At 39.5% G+C, this 22,318-nt stretch overlaps 1 protein-coding gene across 2 annotated transcripts; it reads left to right on the plus strand.

Moving 5' to 3' along the window:
* The first annotated feature begins 99 nt into the window (after positions 1 to 99).
* On the plus strand, positions 100 to 13,428 carry LINS1 (lines homolog 1). 2 transcript variants are annotated; one of them, XM_067556097.1, is made up of 9 exons: positions 100 to 149; positions 2,266 to 2,385; positions 3,283 to 3,363; positions 3,591 to 4,157; positions 4,265 to 4,354; positions 6,262 to 6,403; positions 6,718 to 7,317; positions 10,267 to 10,447; positions 11,761 to 13,428. In XM_067556097.1, exons 4-9 carry the CDS (start codon positions 3,732 to 3,734, stop codon positions 12,662 to 12,664), a joined length of 2,343 nt encoding a protein of 780 aa, XP_067412198.1. In that variant the 5' UTR covers positions 100 to 149; positions 2,266 to 2,385; positions 3,283 to 3,363; positions 3,591 to 3,731; the 3' UTR covers positions 12,665 to 13,428. The 2 variants fall into 2 exon arrangements, with proteins under 2 accessions (XP_067412198.1, XP_067412197.1); XM_067556096.1 differs by lacking the exon at positions 100 to 149 and adding an exon at positions 435 to 536.
* Positions 13,429 to 22,318: the final 8,890 nt, after the last annotated feature.

Below are 22,318 nucleotides of genomic sequence, written 5' to 3' on the forward strand. Positions count from 1 at the left end.
GGTGACTCCGCCCCTCTCCCCTCCCCGTGCCGTAAAGCCGGGTGGGGGTGTTGCGACAGCTAACGGTAAGGGCTGGTTGCGCTCGAGCCGCTCTTCCTGGGAGAAGTGGGCCCTACCGCGCCCCGTCTCCAGGGGGCGGGTGAAGTGAGGTGGTTGCCTAGCAGCGTTGGGCGGGGCGGGGGACTTACACTGTGTACACAGCGCGGTGCGGGCTAAGAGCGGGGCCTTGGGCTGCTAGGTGAGGGGTCGGGCTGATGCTGAGGAGGGGGTTGGGCTGACGGGTGTGGACTCGGGCGGGTAAGGCTCGGTCTTGGGGGTGGGGTGGGGTGGGGGATGAGAGGAGTTGGGCTGAGGGAAGCCTGAAGGCGATGGGGGAGGGGTGTTGTGGCTGAGAGGGGCGAAGGGGGAGGGTAGTGAGAGATGAGGAAAGTTGGGGGAGGGGCAGCTTTTGAGAAACGCGCCGTCACGAACGCGCGAGGCCGACGGAGCGAGGCGTGCTTCCGCCTTTTGATCGCTCCTGAGGACTCCGCGCCCAGGTGTGACAGTAGCAGGTCAAAACGGTGGTGTTTTAGCGGGTGGCAGACACCTGGCAGTGGGGAGGGGGCTCTGCTCTGCTCTGCTCTGCTCTTTCCTATCCCCCACATGGTACAGGGTTGATTACTGCAGTTTTTTGGGTGGGAGCATCGCTCCCCACAGGGGTTACCTTCCCGACTGTACTCCAGTAATTACTGCTCTCTTCAGCCAGGACATTGGCTGGGTGTGTCTACTATAATGACCAGCAGTGAAAGAGTTAAATGTTGACATGTTAAATGGTTGTAACTAGGTTTCGGAGTCAATAATGGAGATAGAAGCCGGGTGAGGTAATACTGTTTAAATTGGACCAACTTCTGTTGGTAAAAGAGACCAGCTTTAGCACTGGTTTCCCAGACCTGGAAAAAGCTGTGTAAATATGGAAGTTTCTTTTTTTCACCAACAGAAGTTGTTCCAAATAAAAAAATATTACCTCACCCACCTTGTGCCTGGGATCAACCTGTCTATAACAACACCACAGACAATCAAGATAGCAGATGGTGCACACTTCCTAGTTGTTAACAGGCCAGAAGGAAGCTCTCTGATTTACGTTGGAAAACACTTATTCCCACACAGAGGCTCGAAATTTAACAGTTTTAAAGGCAAATCTAGAATCTGAAGTACAATTCTGTAGCCAATTACAAAATTAAGTGAGCCAGCGTATAGTTCATTTACATCTGATGTGTGGATCTGCCGTGACTGCTTGACAGCGAAACTTGAGCATGCTCAAACCCCATATTTCATGCATCATTGTTGCATCCACCATTGTTTTCTGTTTTTGAAGATAGCAGTAAGGAGAAAAACTTTTCATTCAGTAATATTTAATAGATCATATTCCAATGAAGGACAAAACAAAGATCGTGATTTGACAGGATTTTTCTTTAGTCATGATTTGTGAGAAACACATGCTTCCTTGGTTACTTCACTCATTTGTGAGTCATGATATGTCATCTAGATGTGTGTCAACTATAACCAAAAAAAATCACTTGTTACTTGAAATGCAGTCTGAGAATGTAGAAGATAATGTCCTTTGAAAGTAAAACTGTTTCAATATCAGAGGTTCTCAAATGAGCAATGGATTTCTGTATATAGTATGAAATACTCCACCCTGAAAACATATACTGACTTTATAATTCCATTTTAGGGATATTGTGGAGACACTGACTAGCCATTCACTTTCGTAGTTTATAATGTTCCTCAAAACTTGTTGACCTCTACTCAACTGTCCGCCATGATTCCTTCCCCAATCCCTTGTTTTCCATGCCTCAGTTGCAGGCATTAAGAGCCTGATCTTCTGAAGTAATGAGCATGTGTGGTTTCCAGTGACTTCAGTTGGAGGAAGTTCAGCACCTCTAGAATCAGGCTTTGACACCCAAAATTAGAGACCACTTTTGAAAAGGTAGATATTAATTCATGCAATTACTTTAATAAACAGAATAAAACAGAACTTGTGTAAGGGCCCAGTTCTGCTTTTTAGTATGTGCATGTTACTCCCATTGAGCCCATGTGCAATTGAGTGAGCTATTTAGTCATTAATCTCCATTTTTTAAGAGTGCAAATCTTTAGCCCTGTCCTCTTCAGACTCACTTTAGGGCGACATAAAAAGGAATCAGAAGCCCCATGTAAGAAACCAGTGTTTTATATTGTTATTCTGTAAAAAGAATAGTGTATCCCTAATGTTCTTTTTTGTTTCAGATCAAAATGCCTTTTCTGATAACCTGCCTTCCTGTTTGTCTTCATCAGTTCCAGCAAGCATTTGAATCCTGCCCTCACTAATATCTCTGAACCCCAGAGGAATCTGTGTCATAAGAACAGGTAAGATAGCTTGTTTTTAGTATAACTCTTTGGTGATGCTTTTAATGTTTGGCCATTTAAAAATATTTTGGTGCCAATCCTGCAAAGAGTTACACAGTTATCAGCAAGTACTTTTAATAAACTGAAGTTTGAAGCTTTGATCCTGCAAACAGATTCATGCAGGCCAATCTTCATGCTGATGTATAGTATGATGTGACTTCGTTGGGACTCTGTGTTGGTTCAAGGATGTGCTCACAATGATCCATTTACAGAATTGGGGCCTTATTTTCTTTAGTTAAAATCCAATATGAAAATCCAATATTCATTTATTCTTTTGAGTTTTGCTCATCCACCAACCATGCTGTTTAAAATTTAGTACAATGAATGGCTTTAAAATGGAAGTAGTTCAGTTATTGAGCTGTCTGTAGCAGTAAAAAAAATGTGCAAAATTGTCTGTTTAATCAAAACAAGCTATGGTTGAACATCCATGGAATGTAAGTTTTGAAAAGAAGATTGTGTACATTTTCTCCTGTGGACAAACAACAAGACATACTGGCTATGCATTTTTATTCAGTTCTTTTAAAAAAAAAAAAAGTTATTCATAGATGGCAAAATCCAGGATTCTGTAGGAAAGGGTGCTGGCAGTGCAGTAAATATCACTGTTCCCTCCAGGCTGAATCAGTGCCCAGCATACTGTTAGGAGGCATTGTGTGTTGCTGGAGCTTTTTTCACATGAGACTTTAAGTGTGAGGTCTTGATCGTTTGTGGGCATTCAGAATGACATGGTGTGATGCATGGTGACATATGGTATTTTTTCATAGCCTGGCCAAATTGACTCAATAACTTCACTCTGCCTGCCTAAAATTCCTCTGAATTCTCAGTTGGTTACACTATTTTTCACTTTCTGCCTCATTTCAGAAGTATTGCTATGCACTCAGTCCTGCATGGTGCCGTCCAAATGGCTTCATTTCAGAGGTTGGCAAGATGTCTGGATATGCGGTATGATAAAGTTCGTGCTTTGGGATGTTTGGATGAAATGTTTTACGTGGGTGTCAATTATCATCCTTGCCATTTAAAAAATACCCATTGTTTCTTTCAAATATGTTTAACAGTAGTATTCATTTTAACTATGGCGACTGGTAAATGATCCAAGTTCAGCTGTATCATTCTGCTAATCTATTACATTTAATAGCAAAAATTATGTAATCTCATTATTTTTTTCCTAGATACCCTAGAAGAAATGCCTTTATAAAGCTACAAATCCATTTCTTTTGTTGGATAGAAGTAACTTCAAACATGATCCAGAATGCTCACAAGTAATAAGTGAAGGCATAAGGCATTCACCAAAACATAAAATTTTTCCCAAAATGGAAGATCTGTGTCTTATTCTCCAGCAGCTGCATAAGGATGTGCTGGTAGGCACTCTGTTAGCAAAGAACAGCCATGATTATGCCTCTTTCCTCAATCTGCATGTTTCGCCAAAAGATTCATCTGCAAGAGGTAATGTGTCACACAATCAAATGTGCCTAGAATCTCCTAACTGTAGCACTTGGAGCCATCAAGACTCTGCTGTTTCAGATGCTGTTGCCCTTGTGACTGATACAAAGCTATCAGATTTATCAAACACGAACTCTTCAGTGTTCTGCTCACGGGAAATAATGCTGCTCCAGTTAACCTTGATCAAGATGATGGTTGTCAAAGTACAGTCCCAGGAAACTGAAGTCAGCATAAGACAGAAGTACCTTGACATAATTACAATTCTTTTGAAAGAGACAAAAATTGATTCAAAATTAGTAAGCTTTTATAAATATTTTCAAAACATTTCATTACAAAAAGGAAAAAGTAAGTGTAACTGACAGTTTTTTTTTGTTTGTTTGTTTGTTTTTTAACATGTCTGCAGATTTGTCTATGCAACAGTTCTGATAAACTGGTATCTCACATGGCTTCAAAAAGTATAGCTTCCCTTGTATATTTCCAACTAAAGAAAGAGGTGAGTGCATCAGCTTGAATTTGTATGTAAGCTATCAAAGTAAAAATGAGTACTTGGTGGATAATTCCTTCCAGTTTTCCTTCCAGTTGTTCCATATAACTATAGCTGGCCCTCTACAATAGTTAAATTGCACAGAGCAGTCACACTGTAAAATTTTCAGTGACTGTTACATTTTCTCTCTAGAGCAAAGCCTGCCTAAACCGGCAGTGCCTGTTGGTGGGAGGAGATGTTGGAAATCTTCCATGCCCATCAGACTATAGCGCAATAACAGAGCTGCTCCCTTCCTTCATCTGCTGCCTCAGATATGTAACGCCTATGTCTAAGGGATTTTAGACAATGGATCTGTGTAGTTGCTAGTGTAACTGCTTTGCAGTGTGCCATGAGCACATCCCACAGTGGCCTCCTGCTTCTAAATCCTGCTCTTTCTCAACTCTGGGAACACGGTTATTTTCAAAGCCATTTTCAGAAACAGGTAGTATTATTTTTACTATCTGTGGGTGAGCCATACTGAGGGGGTATATTTGAGGAGTGATTTGCTGAAGGAAAGAGAAGATGCTTGGTGAATGTTTCCCGAGACTATTTCAAGTATGATAGGAGGGGCGTGAAAGGGTATGTCTACACTGCAACTGGAAAAGAGCTAGTGGGGCTCGAGCTAGTGCACTAAAAATTGCAACTTGCAGTATAGACATAACCAAAGAGGACACGGAGGGGCAAGGGAGACAAAGGGAGCAGTTAGCGGCCCTGGCAGGGATCAGGAGAATGTGTAGGAAGTAGTGAGGTCAGAAACGTAGGCGGGAGCAACGTTCTGAAGGTGAGCATGAATATTTCTTTTAATGTAAATATATCAAGCATGTGGTTTTTGTTTTAAAATAAAACGCTTTTTAATATTTTTATTTTGTGTCCCAAAGATAGTCTCTTTAGGCAGCTTGCATTGTAGAATATTAATTGTGCAGCTTGCTGAACTTTATAAATCTCACTGCATTTACATTTATTTGAAATCTACTAAGTCCTTCAGCAGACAAAAATAGACACCAGCCTATTTATAACTAATCGAATACTTTTCCATTTTGTGTTGTCCGTTACCAAAACTTACCGTTTACTTAATGAGATGAGGTGAGTGAGGGAATATATTTTATTGGACCGACTTCCCTTTCTCTCTCTCACCAACGGAAGTTGGTCCTAATATCTTTTATTGGACCAGCTTCTGTTGGTGAGAGAGACAAACAGAAATTGGTCCAATAAAATATATTCCCTGACCCACCTTTTCTCTCTAATATCCTGGGACTCGCACAACTTCAACTATCCTGTTTACTTAGTGATCACATACCGTAGGCCCTATAGCAAGTTCTTTGGATGGTATTGTCTTTCAGAAACATATTTTTTTAATGTTTCCTGCAGAGGGGTCTTAATGATGAAACCCATTAATTCGGTTTTTTGTCTGATGTGTTACTACTTAATTCACTATTAAGAAAATCACTTACACATGTACAAAATAGAGTTGAATGGTTGTCTTTTCTTGCAAACCATTCCCCACACCTGTGCTAATGCCAGTCTCTACAAACAAGAAACGTGGGAGCTATGCGTTTAGTTCTTGCCTCTGCCACAGTCCTTTTGTGGGACTTTGGACAAGTTACGGAACTTCTCCAGGCCTCGTTTTTCGCATTTATAAAATGAGGAGGGTTTTTTTGCTTACCAAATTGCTGTTGTGCACTTAATGTTTGTAAAGAGTGATAGGTACTTTAGAAGTGCCAAGCAGTGAGAGTCTATTCTGTCTGTCTCATTGTTCACCCTTACGCTTACATTTAAAAGAAGTGACATTTAGATGGTTGTATCAATGTGTTAACTTACTATGCACAACAGTTATAACTTTAAAAAAAAGTAATGATTTTTTTAAACTTATTTTTTAGAATACATTTAATGTCACCTGGCTCACTTCTTGTTTGAAGACTCTAACAGAATTCCCTAAGAGTGATCAAGTAGCAGAATGTCTATGGATTCTTAGAGCTATTATTAGAGACATTTTGAAAGATAAAGATTTGCACAAAGCAGGTATGTGTAAGAATTTTTTATATGAATATTCAAGTATCCACTAGGGGGAGGAAGGCTACTTATTATCCTTACAGAGCAATCATCCTGTCTTAAAATACTAATGGCAATGGCTTATTTTCTTAGTCATAATGAAAAGAAGTATTAAAAATTAAAATATAGTGCTCTCAAAACACAATGAATTTGAGAGATTATCATGATCTCCTTTTTGCTGATTCTGTTTAGGTGGTGAAAAGTTGTTTTAAATTATCTGGTTAATTGAATTGTACTTTAGGAACTCCACTTCAACCCTGCTTAACATTATTTTGTTATTATAGATATACTGAAGATGGTTTTCACTCCTCTTGACACTGTACTTGAAGGATTTTACAATTCCATATTGTCTCATGATTTTATCAGCTGCCATGATACTGCACAGTATTCTAAAGCTTCAAACAACTTGATCGGATTCATAGACTTTCTTGAAATTCTTGTGGCCTCAAGAATCCAGCTAGAGTTACATTGTATATGCCAAAGAACTTTATTTTTAAATGCTTCTTACATCTTGGACCTCACTTGCTCATCAGTTCATTATTTAATCAAGAAGAAGTCCATTATGCTCCTTAAAAAGTGTATCCTTTATAAAGCTGGTGAAGATTTCATAAGTGGATCATTACCCACTTTATCCCTACCGGATCCTTATTTTGATAAGGATATGTTAGCACTAGCTAATGCTGTTTTGCAAGCTGTAAATTTGGGGTGGCTGAATCAAATACCTGTTTATGAAAAAGCCAGCTATTTTGGAGGCAGTGAAGCTCAGCCTGAAGATGGCATCCACAGTGATCCTGACGAAGTAATCCTCAGAGCCTTAAGTTTGGTTTTACTTAAAGCTTTAGAGATCAAGATTCAGAACTCTACTAAAGCAGCTGAAATAAAAGGTAATGCCCTGTGCTTTGTTCTGCTTAAATGTATTAAGCAGCATGCATTCTAAAGCTTACAATTGATCTACGCAAATTAAGATTGTTGGCTGAGCTTGCTAAGCCTTACACGCAACTTGACAGCATTTCTCTGTTTATATGTACAATATAGTACAATAACTTCTGAATGCCACATCTAATCAATTCCGGAATTTCAGGGAATTTCTAGGCATTAGTGGCCAGAACCCCTATTGATTTTAGGGACAATCAAAACATTGATAGAAGGAATATGGGAACACATGGAGCTACTGTCACCTGTACTTTGTAGCATAACGGTACCCCTATTCATCCTCCCTAAAAAGTATAATATGTTGACACCCTGAATGGCAGATAAGAAATAATTGCTCTCCCTGTTGGGAGCCCTAGAGTAAATACTTAGCCACAGGGCAGCCAACGAGAAACGAGTCCTTCCTTCCTTCCTGACATCCTGCCTCCTCAGTGCCTGCTCCAGGTGAGGTTGAGAAGGCACCAGCTATCCGCCCCTTCCCTTTCAGCTGTGGGGAAGCAAGGTACTTCCGGGAAGGTGAAGGCGGAGTGATACAGCTGCTGGCATGATGCAGAGAATGGGGTCCGAGGTGTTGTGGGAACAACTCGTGGCATGATGCAGAGAATGTGACCCCATGTATGGAGGGAGTGGGGCAAGAGGGGGGAACAGAAACTCTGGCCTGGTGGGGAAAATGTGGGTCTTGACAAAGGGGGCACACAGAGCCGTTGCCATGGGGGGAAGAGTAGGAAAGGGTGATACTCACAACTTCTGTTATGGGGGGGAGGGAGGGAAATAGGAATGCACATTCAGCCACACAGCCTCTGTTATTGGTGGGGTGGAGTGGGAATGGGAGTGCACATAGACCACTGGCATAGGGAAGAAAATGGGGGACCCTGATATGCGATGAGAAAGGAATGGGGGGCACACAGAACCCCTGCTGGAGGGATATTTGGGGGAAGATGCATGGACTCCCTGAAATAGAGGGGCATGGAAGGCTGGGACCCAGGAAGCTTGTGGGAGGAATGAAGGGGACCAGTGAGCTGCTGGGATGTGCAATGAGCTCAACCTAGGGAAGGTACAAAGGCTGTGCCCAAGTAGATTAAAACACTATTAAAATGTTAGAGTAATGACTTCACTTAATTTTAAGTGAACTGAATGTTAAGAACACAAATTAGGCACAAATGGCTGGTTGATTGTGGTTAAATTAACTCTTGGTGGTAATTATCAGGTGTCCTAGTTCTACAGAAAAAAAAACGAATGATCCTTGATATTATTCTGAAAAATACATGAGCATGTATGATTATTGAATGTTCATATTCTTTTGCTGAGTAGCAAGGCAAGTCTTTACATGTCTAATTTTAAAGTGAGCGACGTGCTTTTTTTTTTTTTTTAAACAACAAAATTGATTCCCATGTTTCAGCAAACCTTGCTACAGCATTAGCTTCCATTCAGACTAATGGCAAGGCCATATCATTCAATCCATGGAGCATTTCCAATATGATAACAGTTATTTAAGAAACACCTTCTGATAGGGATCTAAGTTGCCATTATTTTTTAAAGTACTGATCACTTATTGTCTGGAAAATCAGGGGCCCAAAATTCGCATTTGCGGAACTTTTACTATGCACTGGATGGAATATTGCAGGGGTAAATCTCTCGTCTGAGGAAGGGTATATATGGTACAGACAGGGTTGTTTTTCAGGAGCTGGCCACAGCATTAAAATGGCACTGTAGTCTTGGGAGAATCTGTTTCCTCTTGTATCCTCAGGGGTATGTGGCAATGCAGGTGCTGCTGACATGCAGTGTAGAGGTAGTATTTAAAATTAAGGGGTGTTGCAATCCAGAATGAAGCCTTGCAGGAGAATTTTATAAACATACTGAATAATTAAATTGTCTGGCAAGGTTTGATTTGTCTCAGCATTTATGTTCAATCACAGCAATCCACCTACATACATATGAGAACCGATGTAATCTTTGAAGGTGTATTTTTGTTTGTTTGTGTTTGTTTGTTTGTCAGAGTAGGTTTTACTATGGTTGTGTTACCAGTTTCATACATTTATATTTCCTGCTAAAGTTTAGGCTCTCATTCTGCAATTCATTGATGCAGAATAATTAGACTATATGGGTCTTAGTCTTAACACTGTACTAGATTATTCGTTTTCATGGGAGGGATCAAGAGGCATAAATTTCATAAAGGTGGCTTTATCAGATCATTCCATCTGTGGCATGAGGTGGGATTATATCTCACCCCTCTCTATGTTGGCCCTGGCCTCCAGCAAATGCTAATGAAGACATGCAATCAGAGAGTCAAAGAAGAGTCAGACACCCAGGGCAACTGTGTAGACAGCCTTGGATTTCTTTTACAGATCTCTTGAAACCAGCAGGTTTTGGAGATGTAATCTTGTTTGTTCTGCCATAAATCTGGGAAAGAGGGGGCTGACCCCATCCCATTCCACAGCCATAAAGTTGATCTTTCTGTGGTTTCGAGTGAGAAGAGCCTAAGAATCCCATTCTTCAAATAATATACTTGCGTGTGTCCTTCAATGCTAACTCTTTTGGAAGCAGTCCTGCATTTGACCAGTGAAATCTGTCTTTTGCATTAGACTTATCCAGTTTAATATTTTAAGAATTTTTACATATAAAATGTTTATATGTGCAGAAAATAGCATTTTATGTTGCATTTGCGTGAAATGATTCTGCTGATGGCTCTTTGCAAACTGCTTCCAATTGCTTTAATTTTTTACTCCAAAAATGGTATCATTCTGCAAGTCATTTGTCAGTGAAATGCTAATTTAATTGAGCTCAGGGATTTGTGCTTGGACAACTGGGTTCCATGTTATCCACTTTTTCAAGGAAGTGTGTGTTTGGCTTTTTAATATGAAAAACTTGAAGCAAATTTTCACAGCTACGCTCTCTATTTTTAGCAGACTTGCAGAGTTTCATGTCCCACTTATTGATATTCTTGAAGAAACATCAGAAGTCTTCTCCACATTTTCACCCAAATGTACACCCTTGTGCATGGCTTTCCATGGTATTTATAGAACAAGATGATGACATGCTGGAAGCTGCTAAATCATTGTTAACAATTTATTTAAAGTTTGATAGGTTGGTATATATATTTTCTTTGTTAGATCTTTGAAGACAAAATGTTTATATTAGATCATATGATTCATAATAGCAGTATTTTTATTTCATATAGCAGTATTTTATATGACCATTACATCAAGAAATAACACAAAAAATAAATTTCTAACAATCTCTTAATGGATTTATTGAACTATTTTGTAGGACTTGATATGATTTCCATTGACTTCAAAAGTAGTTGGAAGTCATTGGGCACCTTACACTGATCCAAAACCAATTTAAATCAATGTAAGTGGTATTCATGGTAATTTTTCTATTATGGGCTCAATCCTAACCTCTAATTCACAGTAGCAGACTTCACAGAATTTGAATGATGGTCAGATGTAGACTGAAAGGCAAACTTGAGTGTGTTTTGTGAACACTCAACTCTTTGGAAAAGGATTTCATGTTATGATTAAACTTTAAGAATGAGTGGAAGTTGAATCTGAGGATTGCTGAAGTGAACCTCTATCACACCTTACAGTAATGGTTTCTTAGGCAGGATCCCCATAACTTGTTGAAAAGTGGCAATACTGATATCTAAAATATGTCTCGTTGTTGTGCATTATGAATTTATCATGCAAATCCTTTTATTTCATTTTCATTCAACTTCCTGTACAGCGGAGGGGAGATGCAGCCCAAATTTATGAAAAGACACTTGACTGAATGAATCGCTTTGTAATTTCAAACTTGTTTGATTGCATTATTGCTAGTAGTGTCTACTGTTAAATGTTAAGGCACCCAGGTTTCAAAATGCTGGCCTTAAAGGCAGACACCTAAATCTATATTTAGGAACCTAAATAACTTTTTTCCCCGAAGTGCTTAGCATCTTGTAAATGAAGTCACCTTTATTATATTTTTTTGTATTTTCACAAAAATGTGAAAAGGGTACCTATGGGCATGCTTGACGCACCTTTGACGTAACTCGTAAATGCATATTAAATGGAGTAGTTAATTTAAGATAACTGACCACCAATGCTTCAGGCATTTTAAGACATCTTATTGCCCTCCCACTTGATCAATTCTTTCCTCTAGCCAACCCCAATTTTCAAAGGTTTGTGCTAGTGGGGGGTGGAGGAAGAAGAGTTTTGCAGCGTGTTCTGGAGGTTCTCAAATTAATGATATTTCAGACCAAGGAGGGGAGCAAATTCCCAAGCTATTTGCTCATACACTGCAGCTACCTCTATAGTTAAGGTTACTAAAAATGTTAAGCAAGAATGTTTATGGAAAATTATTCAATATTAAATAGCTGTTCTATTGTATTCCATTTAATCTGTGTTTGACTAACTTTTCAGGTTACGGCATGATGCTGCTGTTAACTTGTGCCTTGCAGAAGAAGAGAGAACCTGGAACTGCCTGACACATGAGAGTGGCTGTAATCCTCACTGTATCTTTTTATTGTTCCTAAAAAGCATTGCGTTTGATTCCACAGTTGTTCTTGACTTTTTGATTTCATCAGAAACCTGCTTCCTTGAGTACTTTGTAAGATATTTAAAACTTCTTAGAGAAGACTGGCATAATTTTGTCAACATCTCTAACTGCTTTGATATTGCATCTAAAAGAAGTGTGTGTGTTTCTTTTGTCACCCCACCCCACCAAGCAAAAAAACCTTGTCTGACAGATTTGAATTTGGAAAATGCTTGTTGTGATCCAGAACACCACACTGTGGTATCTTTGGCTTCTTCACAGAAGCCTTCTGTACCCATGAAACAGCAGGGTGTTAACCAATTTGTAAAATCCAACAAGTCTAACTCATTAATATGGACTGATAACACATCTGCAATGGATTGCCTTCAAAGCCTTGTTAATTATGACAGCTCAGAAGATTCTGAATCGGAATCAGTGGGAAAGGAGTGTTTGGCGAACATGAAGCAGATGCCTTTAAATAATCAAGGCAGTACAAAGATAAGGGAAGCTGTTTGTATGGATGTTGATGACAAACCCCATACACTTGAACCTGAAGCGTTGCCCCTGAAACAAAAAGGTTCTAATCTCTCGTCATTTATGCTCTGTAACATGTCCCCAAATAGCCCTGTGCCTGTAGAAAGAATGCTTCTCAAGTCAATGAAATTTTTGGAAGAACTACAAAAAGCAATTTCTAGGTTACAGAGAAGAAACCTTTTCCCATACAACCCAGCTGCATTGTTGAAACTGTTGAGTCACATTGAGACAGTCAGTAAAAGCATGAATTTACTGTAAGGCAATGAAGTGCTATTGTTGACGTTTTGAAGTGACTTCACACTAGTATGTGATGGAATGTTTCCACAAGAAGAGTGTACGTGCTCAGAGGTACATTCCTTTTGGACCTATCGGTTTACTGAGACCAAGCAGGCTAAACTGACTGCCAACTGACACTTTGAAAAGACAAATCTGCAGCAGTGTTTAAGTACTGTTGTCTCATGGTCCCAAACTTATTCATGGTACATATGACAGAGAGAGGGTGAGTTACTGGATATTAGCAAATTTAACAATAAATTGATGATTCGCATAAAAACATAATAAAGTATTTTCACTTAAAGTGTAAGGTGTAATGCTTTTTAATGTCATTCTAACATCGTAAGACGCAACTAGATTGTTAGTGCTTTACTTACACTGATGCAAGGATACTTAAAAGGACAACTATGTAAGCTCTTTGGTGCAAGGTCCACTTTTTGTTTTGTTTGTACAGCACCTACTACAATGAGGTTGTGGTCTATGACTGAGACTCCTAGGCACTGTGGTATTATAAACAAAAAATCTCATTCTGCCATTTCTATCAACTTAATGCTAAGTTACATGTATGTTCCACTTTTTGGCCTTTAAAGTAGGTCTGATCAGCTGGTAGGGTAGCACTTTTATCGGTCCAAATTGGAATTGATAATGTTACTGAAAGTGGAGTTTAAAAATTAATGTCTGAAACATAATAAGGTACATTCCTTCTTTTAAAAAAAAATGTTAAATTAGCATATAAATTCCCTATTTAAACGAAAACGTGATAATGCAACATTAAAGTTACAATCAAAATTGTGCAATGCAGAAGTAAAATTCCAACAGCAATTCTTACACACCATGTATATTATGATATAAAATTTATAGCACAGTAGCATATTAACATAAACATACCTATTAAAAAGTATAGAAAACTGGCTTGCCCTGCAAATATGCAATAGAAACAGTGATATTAGAATGTAGTTTCTGCATTTACTGACTACATGTGATTAACTGACCAACCTCACTGTTGCTAATGGCTGTGTTAATGCATTTAAATTGCTTAATATTCTGTGTTTAATGTTATAATTTTAAATATTGCCAATTGGGCAATATCTTTCACATGTGAATAAGGTAAGAAGAGTTGATGGATGAATTTCTTGTTTGGCAGGTGCCAGGTTTCTGTCATTTTAATGTACCTAGCTACAATGACTAGCTTCATAAATGAAAAAGAGAATGTTTGTTTGATTTTAAATGGAAGCTTAGAATTTTCAGGGTATTTGTAGAATGCAGTTTGCTCAAACTTTCCAGACCAGATTTCACCTTTGAGCCTGAAATTTTCCATGCTTGGCCTTCGCCTGAAGTTGAATCTTGCGCATAGTTAGGAATGGGTGAAAATGGGAGTGATGGTGGAAGGTGTTTCACATTCATAGTTAGAGTGGGAACCTTCCAGAAAGTAACTGCCGCAGTTTTATCCACCTGGAGGTTTTTATAGACTGTGCTTTTAAATCTAAAATTTCTACCAATTAAAGAGAAAAAATTGATTGATTTGAGTGGGTTTGTAAACACCTAAGACTATGAAAATCTTCTCTCCAAAAATAATTTGTATGTTGATTTATATAATCTCAAGATCTAGTCATTTATACAATAGGGTAGGCAGCACTGTTCTCTGTAGAACACCCAAAGCATCTCAACAATAACCAGAACCAGTAGGAGAATCTCCTAATTATCCCAGTGCCATTCTCTTCTTACATCCAGATCTCCCCCAGTATATCACTGCACTTACAATACTGCTTATTGAGAATAGCACTATAAAGGAAAAAAATGACCAAAAAATCTAAAGTCTTTTAAAATCAATTTAATCTAATCTGGTATCACAACTGTTATGCACTAATTGTAATGTCTGATTATTTTACGGCCTTCTCTGAAGGTTAATCTTAACTCTGAATTTCCTGGGTTTGTAATGTATGTTTTGGGTGATAATTGCAACACCTTGATGAAGTATTTTACCCTTTAGAAAGATACACTCAATCTTAACTTCATTGTGATGTGATTTTTATCTGGGATCATTAATCAATCCAAAATACTGGGCACCAACTGTGTTTTGATTCTTACCAACTCCAGGCTGAAGTTGATTGTGGGTCTAGTGGCTTATTACTATTTGATCACTTACACTTATTCTGTTCATTTGATTTTTCTAGCTTCAGAATTATTAAAACATGCTGTAAGGAGGCAAGTAGTTAATATTAAAAGCTGTTACAATGTATGCATCTCTTTAAGAAGGGATATTAATTTCTAGTGGGATTCCCGCTAAATCCAGGACACGGGTTCATGGATTGGATTTCCTCCAATATTTCTACTACTCCACATTTTAGTTTTTTGTTCTCCCATTATGGGTTGGATACTTAATAAATCAAACTCATTGAATTCTTCTACAGTAGAACCATTTTCATGGTAAATTTGTGAGTAAGAAGCCTAGCGTGATGTTTTGTATTTGTGACTCCAGTAATGTTAGGAGAGTGTAAGTAACGTATATACTTCTTCCGCTCTGACTTCAGATAGGATTTGGTATTAAGGATTTATCAGAGCTAGCCAGCATCACCAAGAACTATGAATGTATCATTAACTGCAATGCTGCTGCTGCTGCTTTTGCACATGTTTACCAGACTACCCCAGTGCGTGCTGAAGCCTTCCTATGCTTGTAACAGACACTTTATTTGGTTACCGACAGGCCAGGAACAATCTGCACTTGGATATGGACATCCAAATTCATTTGAGCTAAAGTGTAGTCCCTGTAATAGATAACTCAGGTAGATGAGCTACATTTCCAAGGCACTTATTCTCTCCTGGTGCAGTATCTTCTTTTCAATGTGGAAATGAGGGTAGTCATGATTGCTCTGAGGACCTTAAAAGATCTGGTGGCATCCTAAAAGGAAGTCCTAATCCAAATGGATAATCCAGCCTCCCTGTTCTACATAAAACGAAAGAAGGAACAGAATTGCACCTTGTGTGTGGCAGAAAGCCTTTGTGTAGAATTAGACAGTGTCCTGTAAGGCAGCACTGGTTGGTACTTACCTGAGAGGTAAAGAAAACAAAAGTAGTTTGTAGTCCCTCAGTGAAGGTTTAGTGAAGCAGACTTTACAGCTGGGGGGACATGCAATATCTGAAGAACTGACTCTATTTACATTGTTGAACAATGCCTTCACCATCTGCTAGGAGGGGAAGCTGACATACGTGTTTCCTGAGACTGATTTGTTGACTTTTGCTCCCAATGGAGAAAAGATAAAGGTTCCTCAGTCCTAACTGTCTCCTATTGTCTGAGACAAAATTTGTCTTGATCATGGTAGGAACTGTAGTAGCTGATCCAAACAGGCTAAGATTCTGGTGACATATGTTCATATGAAGCATCTACTGCCCTGCATCTTAACCTGGGATCTTTCTCCATCTGTATAGTGCCAAAGAGAGTAGAGAATGAGAGGCTTGACATTTCCAAGCAGGTGGATCACATCCTTCTAGCTTCTCCAAAGGATGTAATAGATGTATACAAAGGAACAAGCAGTTTCGTGAAAGCAGTTTAGTTTTCTCTGATGGTTGAACTTCAGAGATGGTTTTTGGCTATTTTTAGTGTAATGGGTAAGCTGCATCTAGTTTGCTTTGGTTTCCCTTGGTGTTGAGGTCTGTGATTTCTCCCAATGGAAGGCCTCCGAACGTGCGAAGTGTGGTGATAACTGAAAGATCAGTGGACAGCTTTGGCCAGTTGATGGAGATGACTTAGAGTTGTTAGCTTGTTGGTTAAGCTCTATCTTTAGCTGATGTTTTAATGGGGTCCAAGTCTTGTGATGAGCAGCACCTAAGAAATGCTTTAAAAGGTGTTTAAAACTGGTGTCTTTCATTTTCTTGTCTAAAACTAGGCTTGGCAGAATTCAGGTTTTTTAATATAATTTCAATGGATCATTTCAGTGTTTATTTTAAGCATTTTTTTTAGATGATCAGTTTTAAATTTTCACAGTAATGGGAATTTATGGAGTGGCAGACAATTATTTAATGACCGTAGACCTTGAGATTCAGAAAGTTAAAGCTTTAAAAACAATTAACACACACATTGTCAACATCATGTCACAAATTATCTAGAGTAAATATCCTTAGATTAACAAATCATACCTGTTTTTACTGTTCATTCACTAGTCCATTTGTAACAAGCCTAATTCAAAAGTCTAAATCACTGGATTTTTTCTCAAGTCCTCAAGCAACATTTTTTCTTACTTCGTCTAGCTGTACATTTCAATTGTTTATAGATGGAAATATATTTTGATTGGTGCATGTCCACGAAATCAGTGAATACTGACACCAATAAAAATCTAATTCTTTCAAGCCTATCTAAAACAGGCTTGAATTTCCTTCAGTCACACAGGGGTTTGGGGCAGATGAGAGCAACAGTGAGGAGGTTGTGAATCAGTGCATCACAAATATGCCAGTGGCCTTATTAAATGAAAGGCACTGTATTAACCAAGTGATACATGAATCAACTTGCTCCACGCTTCCCTAATTGGGAAAGCGTTCTTAGATGTTCTGTTGGTTTGGCTCACAGTCACAGTTCAAATGTGGGAAAATGCAGAAATAGTTCTGAGTTGCACAGCAAAGTGGTAATGTTATCTTTCTGAAGTAAACCTTCAACTTAAATGTTTCTGTGCTGCTTCACTTTGAATACCACTCTTAGCTTTATGTTGTAGGACTGAAGAAATGAAATGCACCCAGCTCATAAAGGATGCTGTACTCCCTCCGCGCATGCACACAAAAAAATGGAGTTATAAACCCTTTGATCAAAAAACTCTTGAATTTGGGGGAAATTTAGACCCTGGTCCAAATTTTGTGAATATTGACTCCAGTCCAAAAACAAGCAATAGTGAAGACATTCTGTGTTACTACTCATAAGTTGCATCCAGTGGTTTTGCATAACATCAGGATTGCCCTAAGTCAGAACTCTTGAATTGCAGCTTTACTGGGTGGGTCTCTGAAGAATTTGAAAGCGTTCTGCAGATGGGGCGTGTTTACCTCTGAGAAAGTAGCCAACATACATGCCTGCTCTTTGCTAACACACTAGCATGCTCTTTGACTGAAACGCTGCAAAGGTAGGCACTTTTTCCTTTCACACTGTATATTGAGGATCTGAGCTGTTAGCATGTGCTGGTTTCTAACATTGGCTGACTCATAAAGAAAAATAGCAGCAAATCTACTAACACAACTTAAAACAAAGTGTTTGAATGTGCCAGATGTTTGGAAAAGGTTTTACCAAGCCCTTATTTGAAAACTCCTTTATATGTTTTTTATTTGGGGATATTTTGCAATATATTTTCTTTTTAAATTAGAGAATAAAGGTTAGAATGGCAGCTTTTGCTCCTCTCCGATTTCACCTGTTTGATCACTATTTTATGAAGTTTGAATGGAACATTGCCAAATTCTTAAACTGAAGGAGTGAAAAATGGTTTTTAACAGGAAGACCATGTGAACTAACCACAGAGATAATTTTGTTTGTCTATTTTGTATGTTTTAGGAAAATACTTGAATTCAAGTCACATGAAAAAGATGGCTGTGATTTAGTGTTGTTTAAAAAAAAATGTTCTGGGGGCGGGGGGAAAAGTAGATTTAATGTCAGAACAGGAGATGTCTGTTGTATATTAAGTTCATTCTGACCAAAGATTTGAAGCAGGCATTGCCACAAATTGCACACTGAAACGAGCTACCACAACTAGTACTTTCAAAGTGATGGTATCACACTTTGCATGCCCATATGGAGAGCTCTTTATGAGGAAACCCACAGGTTCTTTTTGGCCTGTACATGTAATTTATACCTTTTAGATTTTGTAATTTCCCAGCCTCCGTGTCAGATCCTCTGCTGGTGTAAACTGGCATAGCACCACTGATATTATTGGGAGTTACTCTGATTTACATCAGCCGAAGATCTATCTTGATTTGAGGCAAGAGCTGGGAATCAGCTGCTGTGACATAAAAAAAACAGACAATAGCTGGACTACTGTACTGCGAATTTTCAGTCTCCCCCTCCTGTTGGTTTTGGTGTGTGCAAGAAAAGTATTGGCAGAGGAGAGGACAGCCTGCAGGAATCTGAGGAGAGCTACTAACAGGAGTGCATAGGGGGTTCATCCTAACTCCTGATTTTGATGTGACAGAAGCAGTTGAAACGAGCATGCAAGTCTGAGCAGTCGCTATATGTAGCTGGCAGGCTGGGGATCAACACTCCTATAAGCTCTTCTCCTGCCTGCATGTGTCTTTGGGCAGCATTATTATTAATATTAATGTATTTTATTATTCATTCATGTTTGTTTAACCCTTTCCTATCATGGAATGACTGTGCTTGACCCTTCACTACGGGTAGGCTCTTGAACCAATTGGCGAGCATTTCTGGGGCTGTCCAAACATACAGGGCATCTGTCATGAATCAAGCAACTGTATATTTAACTACATTTTCCAGAGGGCATGCTGTCATAACTTGATTAATTCAAAACTAGTTCAGAGGTTTTTTATCGTACTCCTTATCCCGCATTATTGCCATGCCGTGTTTCAAGTTTAAAATAGCACCCCCATAGCTCTGTAACAGTGTAGCAAGAGTTTAATTGTTTTCACTTTCCCTCCGAACTGAGCGGAATGGATGTATTCAAACTCTCCAGAACAATTCACATTGGGGCAGAGGCACAGCATGAACATTTTCAGCCTGAAAGGGGCGCATGAGAAAACGGAAAGTAAAATAAAAACTGAGCTGCTGCCTTAGGTATAGCAATTGCTACTGAGTGAGCCCTATTTTATATATGCTACAATAGTAATTGAATAATAGGTAATGCGATAGAGTAATAAGAGACATAAAAATCTTCTGACTCAATTAAATGCTAAAACTGTTAATGAAATTCTATAGTTCAAATTTGATAGTTATTAATGAGGAAATTTGGAGTTAGAGGTCCTACAGCATTCGTAACTCAACTCTGTTGTGCTTGCATATTACTTCATAGCTCCCTCTTAAGAGACCCAGCAAGTTTGACTGCTTTCAGCTTTCCTCTGCTCTGTCACCAGTTATATTTGCATAATTCTTCAGGGAGTCATCCCTGCGGTGCGATGTAGCCTGTGAGTGCAAACTTTAAATGGGTCATAGTGATAGCATATTTAAATAAATGTGGAGTGGGAGAAATTGTTTAAGCACCAAGCCATTTCGACAGTTCACATGTTAGAACGTAGACTGCTCCTGTCAGCCAAAAAAGATGATCCATCAAAGTCGAGACACATGATGCTAAGGATGCAAATCAGGCCATGCCTCTGATGGACAGAGGCACAGGACGATTGCTGTTTTTTGGCTGGCGCTGTAACGGCCATCGGGACTATATTTTTAACATTAAAAATTATCACTGGTGAAATTAATTTTAAAATATAAAGGTGGGAGGATGCTGCAGTGAAACTAACCAATACCAAAGGGAAGGCAACCATGAGTCAGTTTAGATCACATGGAACTGCTCTGCTCTAGAGTTAAGGCTTAAAAAACCAAATCATGGGAAGATTTGACTCGGGTTAAAAAAAAATAGGTGCACACTTAGGGCTTGATCTTGTGATTGTTGCAGTCAATGGCAAAATTCCCGTCATCTGCAACGGTAAAGGAGAAAAGATTGTTTGTAAAGAAAATCGTGGAAGCGTGAAACATAAAGAGTTACGGCAAATTAGAAGAATCGATTGTCTATTGTTTTAATCATTTTAAGGCAATCGTGATTTTTTTTGAGGCCTGACTTTTTGCTTTTTAATGATGGGATTGGCAATGCTATTGCTAGCTTTGCTTCTGATATCTCTCCATGACAAGTGCGATTTCAACAAGTAACAGGCAAGGGCCTCCCAGAGTTTTCAAGCCCTGCTTGTTGCTCAAGGCCAAAAGTTTAGGTGACATGCTAATCTCTATTAATCCTTTTGAAAAGGGCCCTTTAATCCTTTATGTAGCAGTCAGGCTAAATGTTGGCCTGCTGCTTTGTAGCCTCCTATCTGAATGATTAGATGTGGACTGTGCAGTCTGGGGCATTGGAGTGGCTGTCTCCTCAGGAGAGGAGAAAGAGGCCCGAGGAGGAGCTATTCCGATAAATGAGCAGCTGTGAGTGGCACAGAGAATAGAAGTGAAGGAAAATGGGGAGAACTCTCCAGGCAGAGAGGCAGCCTGTACAACAGGGGAAAGATTGCAAAGGCCCAGCTAGATAGGCCTGTGGAGAAGGACAAACTACAGGCAGAAGGTGCTGGGAAGCAGAAAGACAGGGCCTCAGGGAGGGTAGGGCTGGGCTGAAGAGTGTGAGAAATTTGTGTTTTATTTTGGATGATCAGCAAAGAGATGCTGACCCAGGGTTGAGGCTTACAGCCAGTATGCACCTGAGAATTCAGTAAATGGGACTCCAGGAGGAGATTGTCTGAATTATCTTTGGATTGAGTCAGTTCTTAAAGGGCCCTGTGGAGAGGGGAAAACAGAGGCAGGGTGCCATAGAGCGAGCTCTGACCACAAGGAAGCACTTGGGATGTGGCTGCCCATCTTACATTCCTGATTAGAAGAATGAGCAGGCTTTTCTTGTTAGGGTCGGCGAAGGTGCTCGTGTGTCTCACTGTACTAAAACTCTTAGCATGCCCAGTACAAAAGAGTTTTTTAGAAGCTGCAGCAAATCCAAAAGAGCCGATCCTCTGATTGTTAATAAAAGTGCTGTACCTCTCCCCTGGCAAATCTGACTCTGGAATGCTTGCTGCACGGGGTCAGGAGCCTTGCTGAACCAAAGATGAAAGTAATGAATCCTTGGACTCTAGTGAAATCACTCCTTGCACTTTGATGCTATTTCCTCCTATGGCAGGTCCAGCATTGTTGCAGGTACAAATAAAGCTCTTATTTAGCAGGTGGAAGGTAAATAGAATTTGGCACAGAGATGGATATGTTTGTGAGAGGTGCTGTAGCCCCAGGAAAAAGGTTTACCCCTAAGAAACATTTGTCTTTGATTCATAATTGAACCTGCTGCTGCTGCTGCTGATGCAATTGAATTAAAGCTCAAATGTGAATTTAGAGAACTGTGTGCCACCCTAATAAAAGATCATCTTGAACATCGAATACAGAATGACCCTGCAAAGACAGTTGCATTTAACTCCGTATCCAAAGCCTTGGAGCCATTGAGAATGATGAATGGTAGATTTAAGCCTGTAAGTGATCCAATAGATCAGGGGTGGCCAAACAGCAGCTCTTGAGCCGCATGCAGTTCTTATACAGTTAAAGTGCAGCTCACGAAGGCTTCTACCTAGCAGGCAGGCATGCACCCCGCAGGGCTGGAGCCCCGAGCTCCGGCAGGTGTGCCCCGGCTCTCAAACTTCTGAAGATTATCGTATGCAGCTTAGAGGTTCCATAATTCTGGCCACCCCTGCAACAGATGGTGGCTTAGTTTGGGTTCAGGGATCTTAAAGAACCCAATGAAAAGATTTGGTGGGCTAGTTTTGCAAAGGGGGAGAGAGGGAGACACACGTGACAATCAACTTTTTAAAAATCAAAGGATAAGTTGTTTTGTTTTTTATTTTTTTGCATATCTCTGTTTGGGAAAGGAATGTAGTAGTTAGTTGTGAGTCAATTTCACTTTCAGAATCTCCTGTGCCAGCACAGTGCTG

This window comes from Emydura macquarii, unplaced genomic scaffold, assembly GCF_026122565.2.
Source record: "Emydura macquarii macquarii isolate MOO-44397 ecotype Brisbane River unplaced genomic scaffold, CSIRO-AGI_Emac_v2 contig_1644, whole genome shotgun sequence".
Taxonomy (NCBI): Eukaryota; Metazoa; Chordata; order Testudines; family Chelidae; genus Emydura; species Emydura macquarii.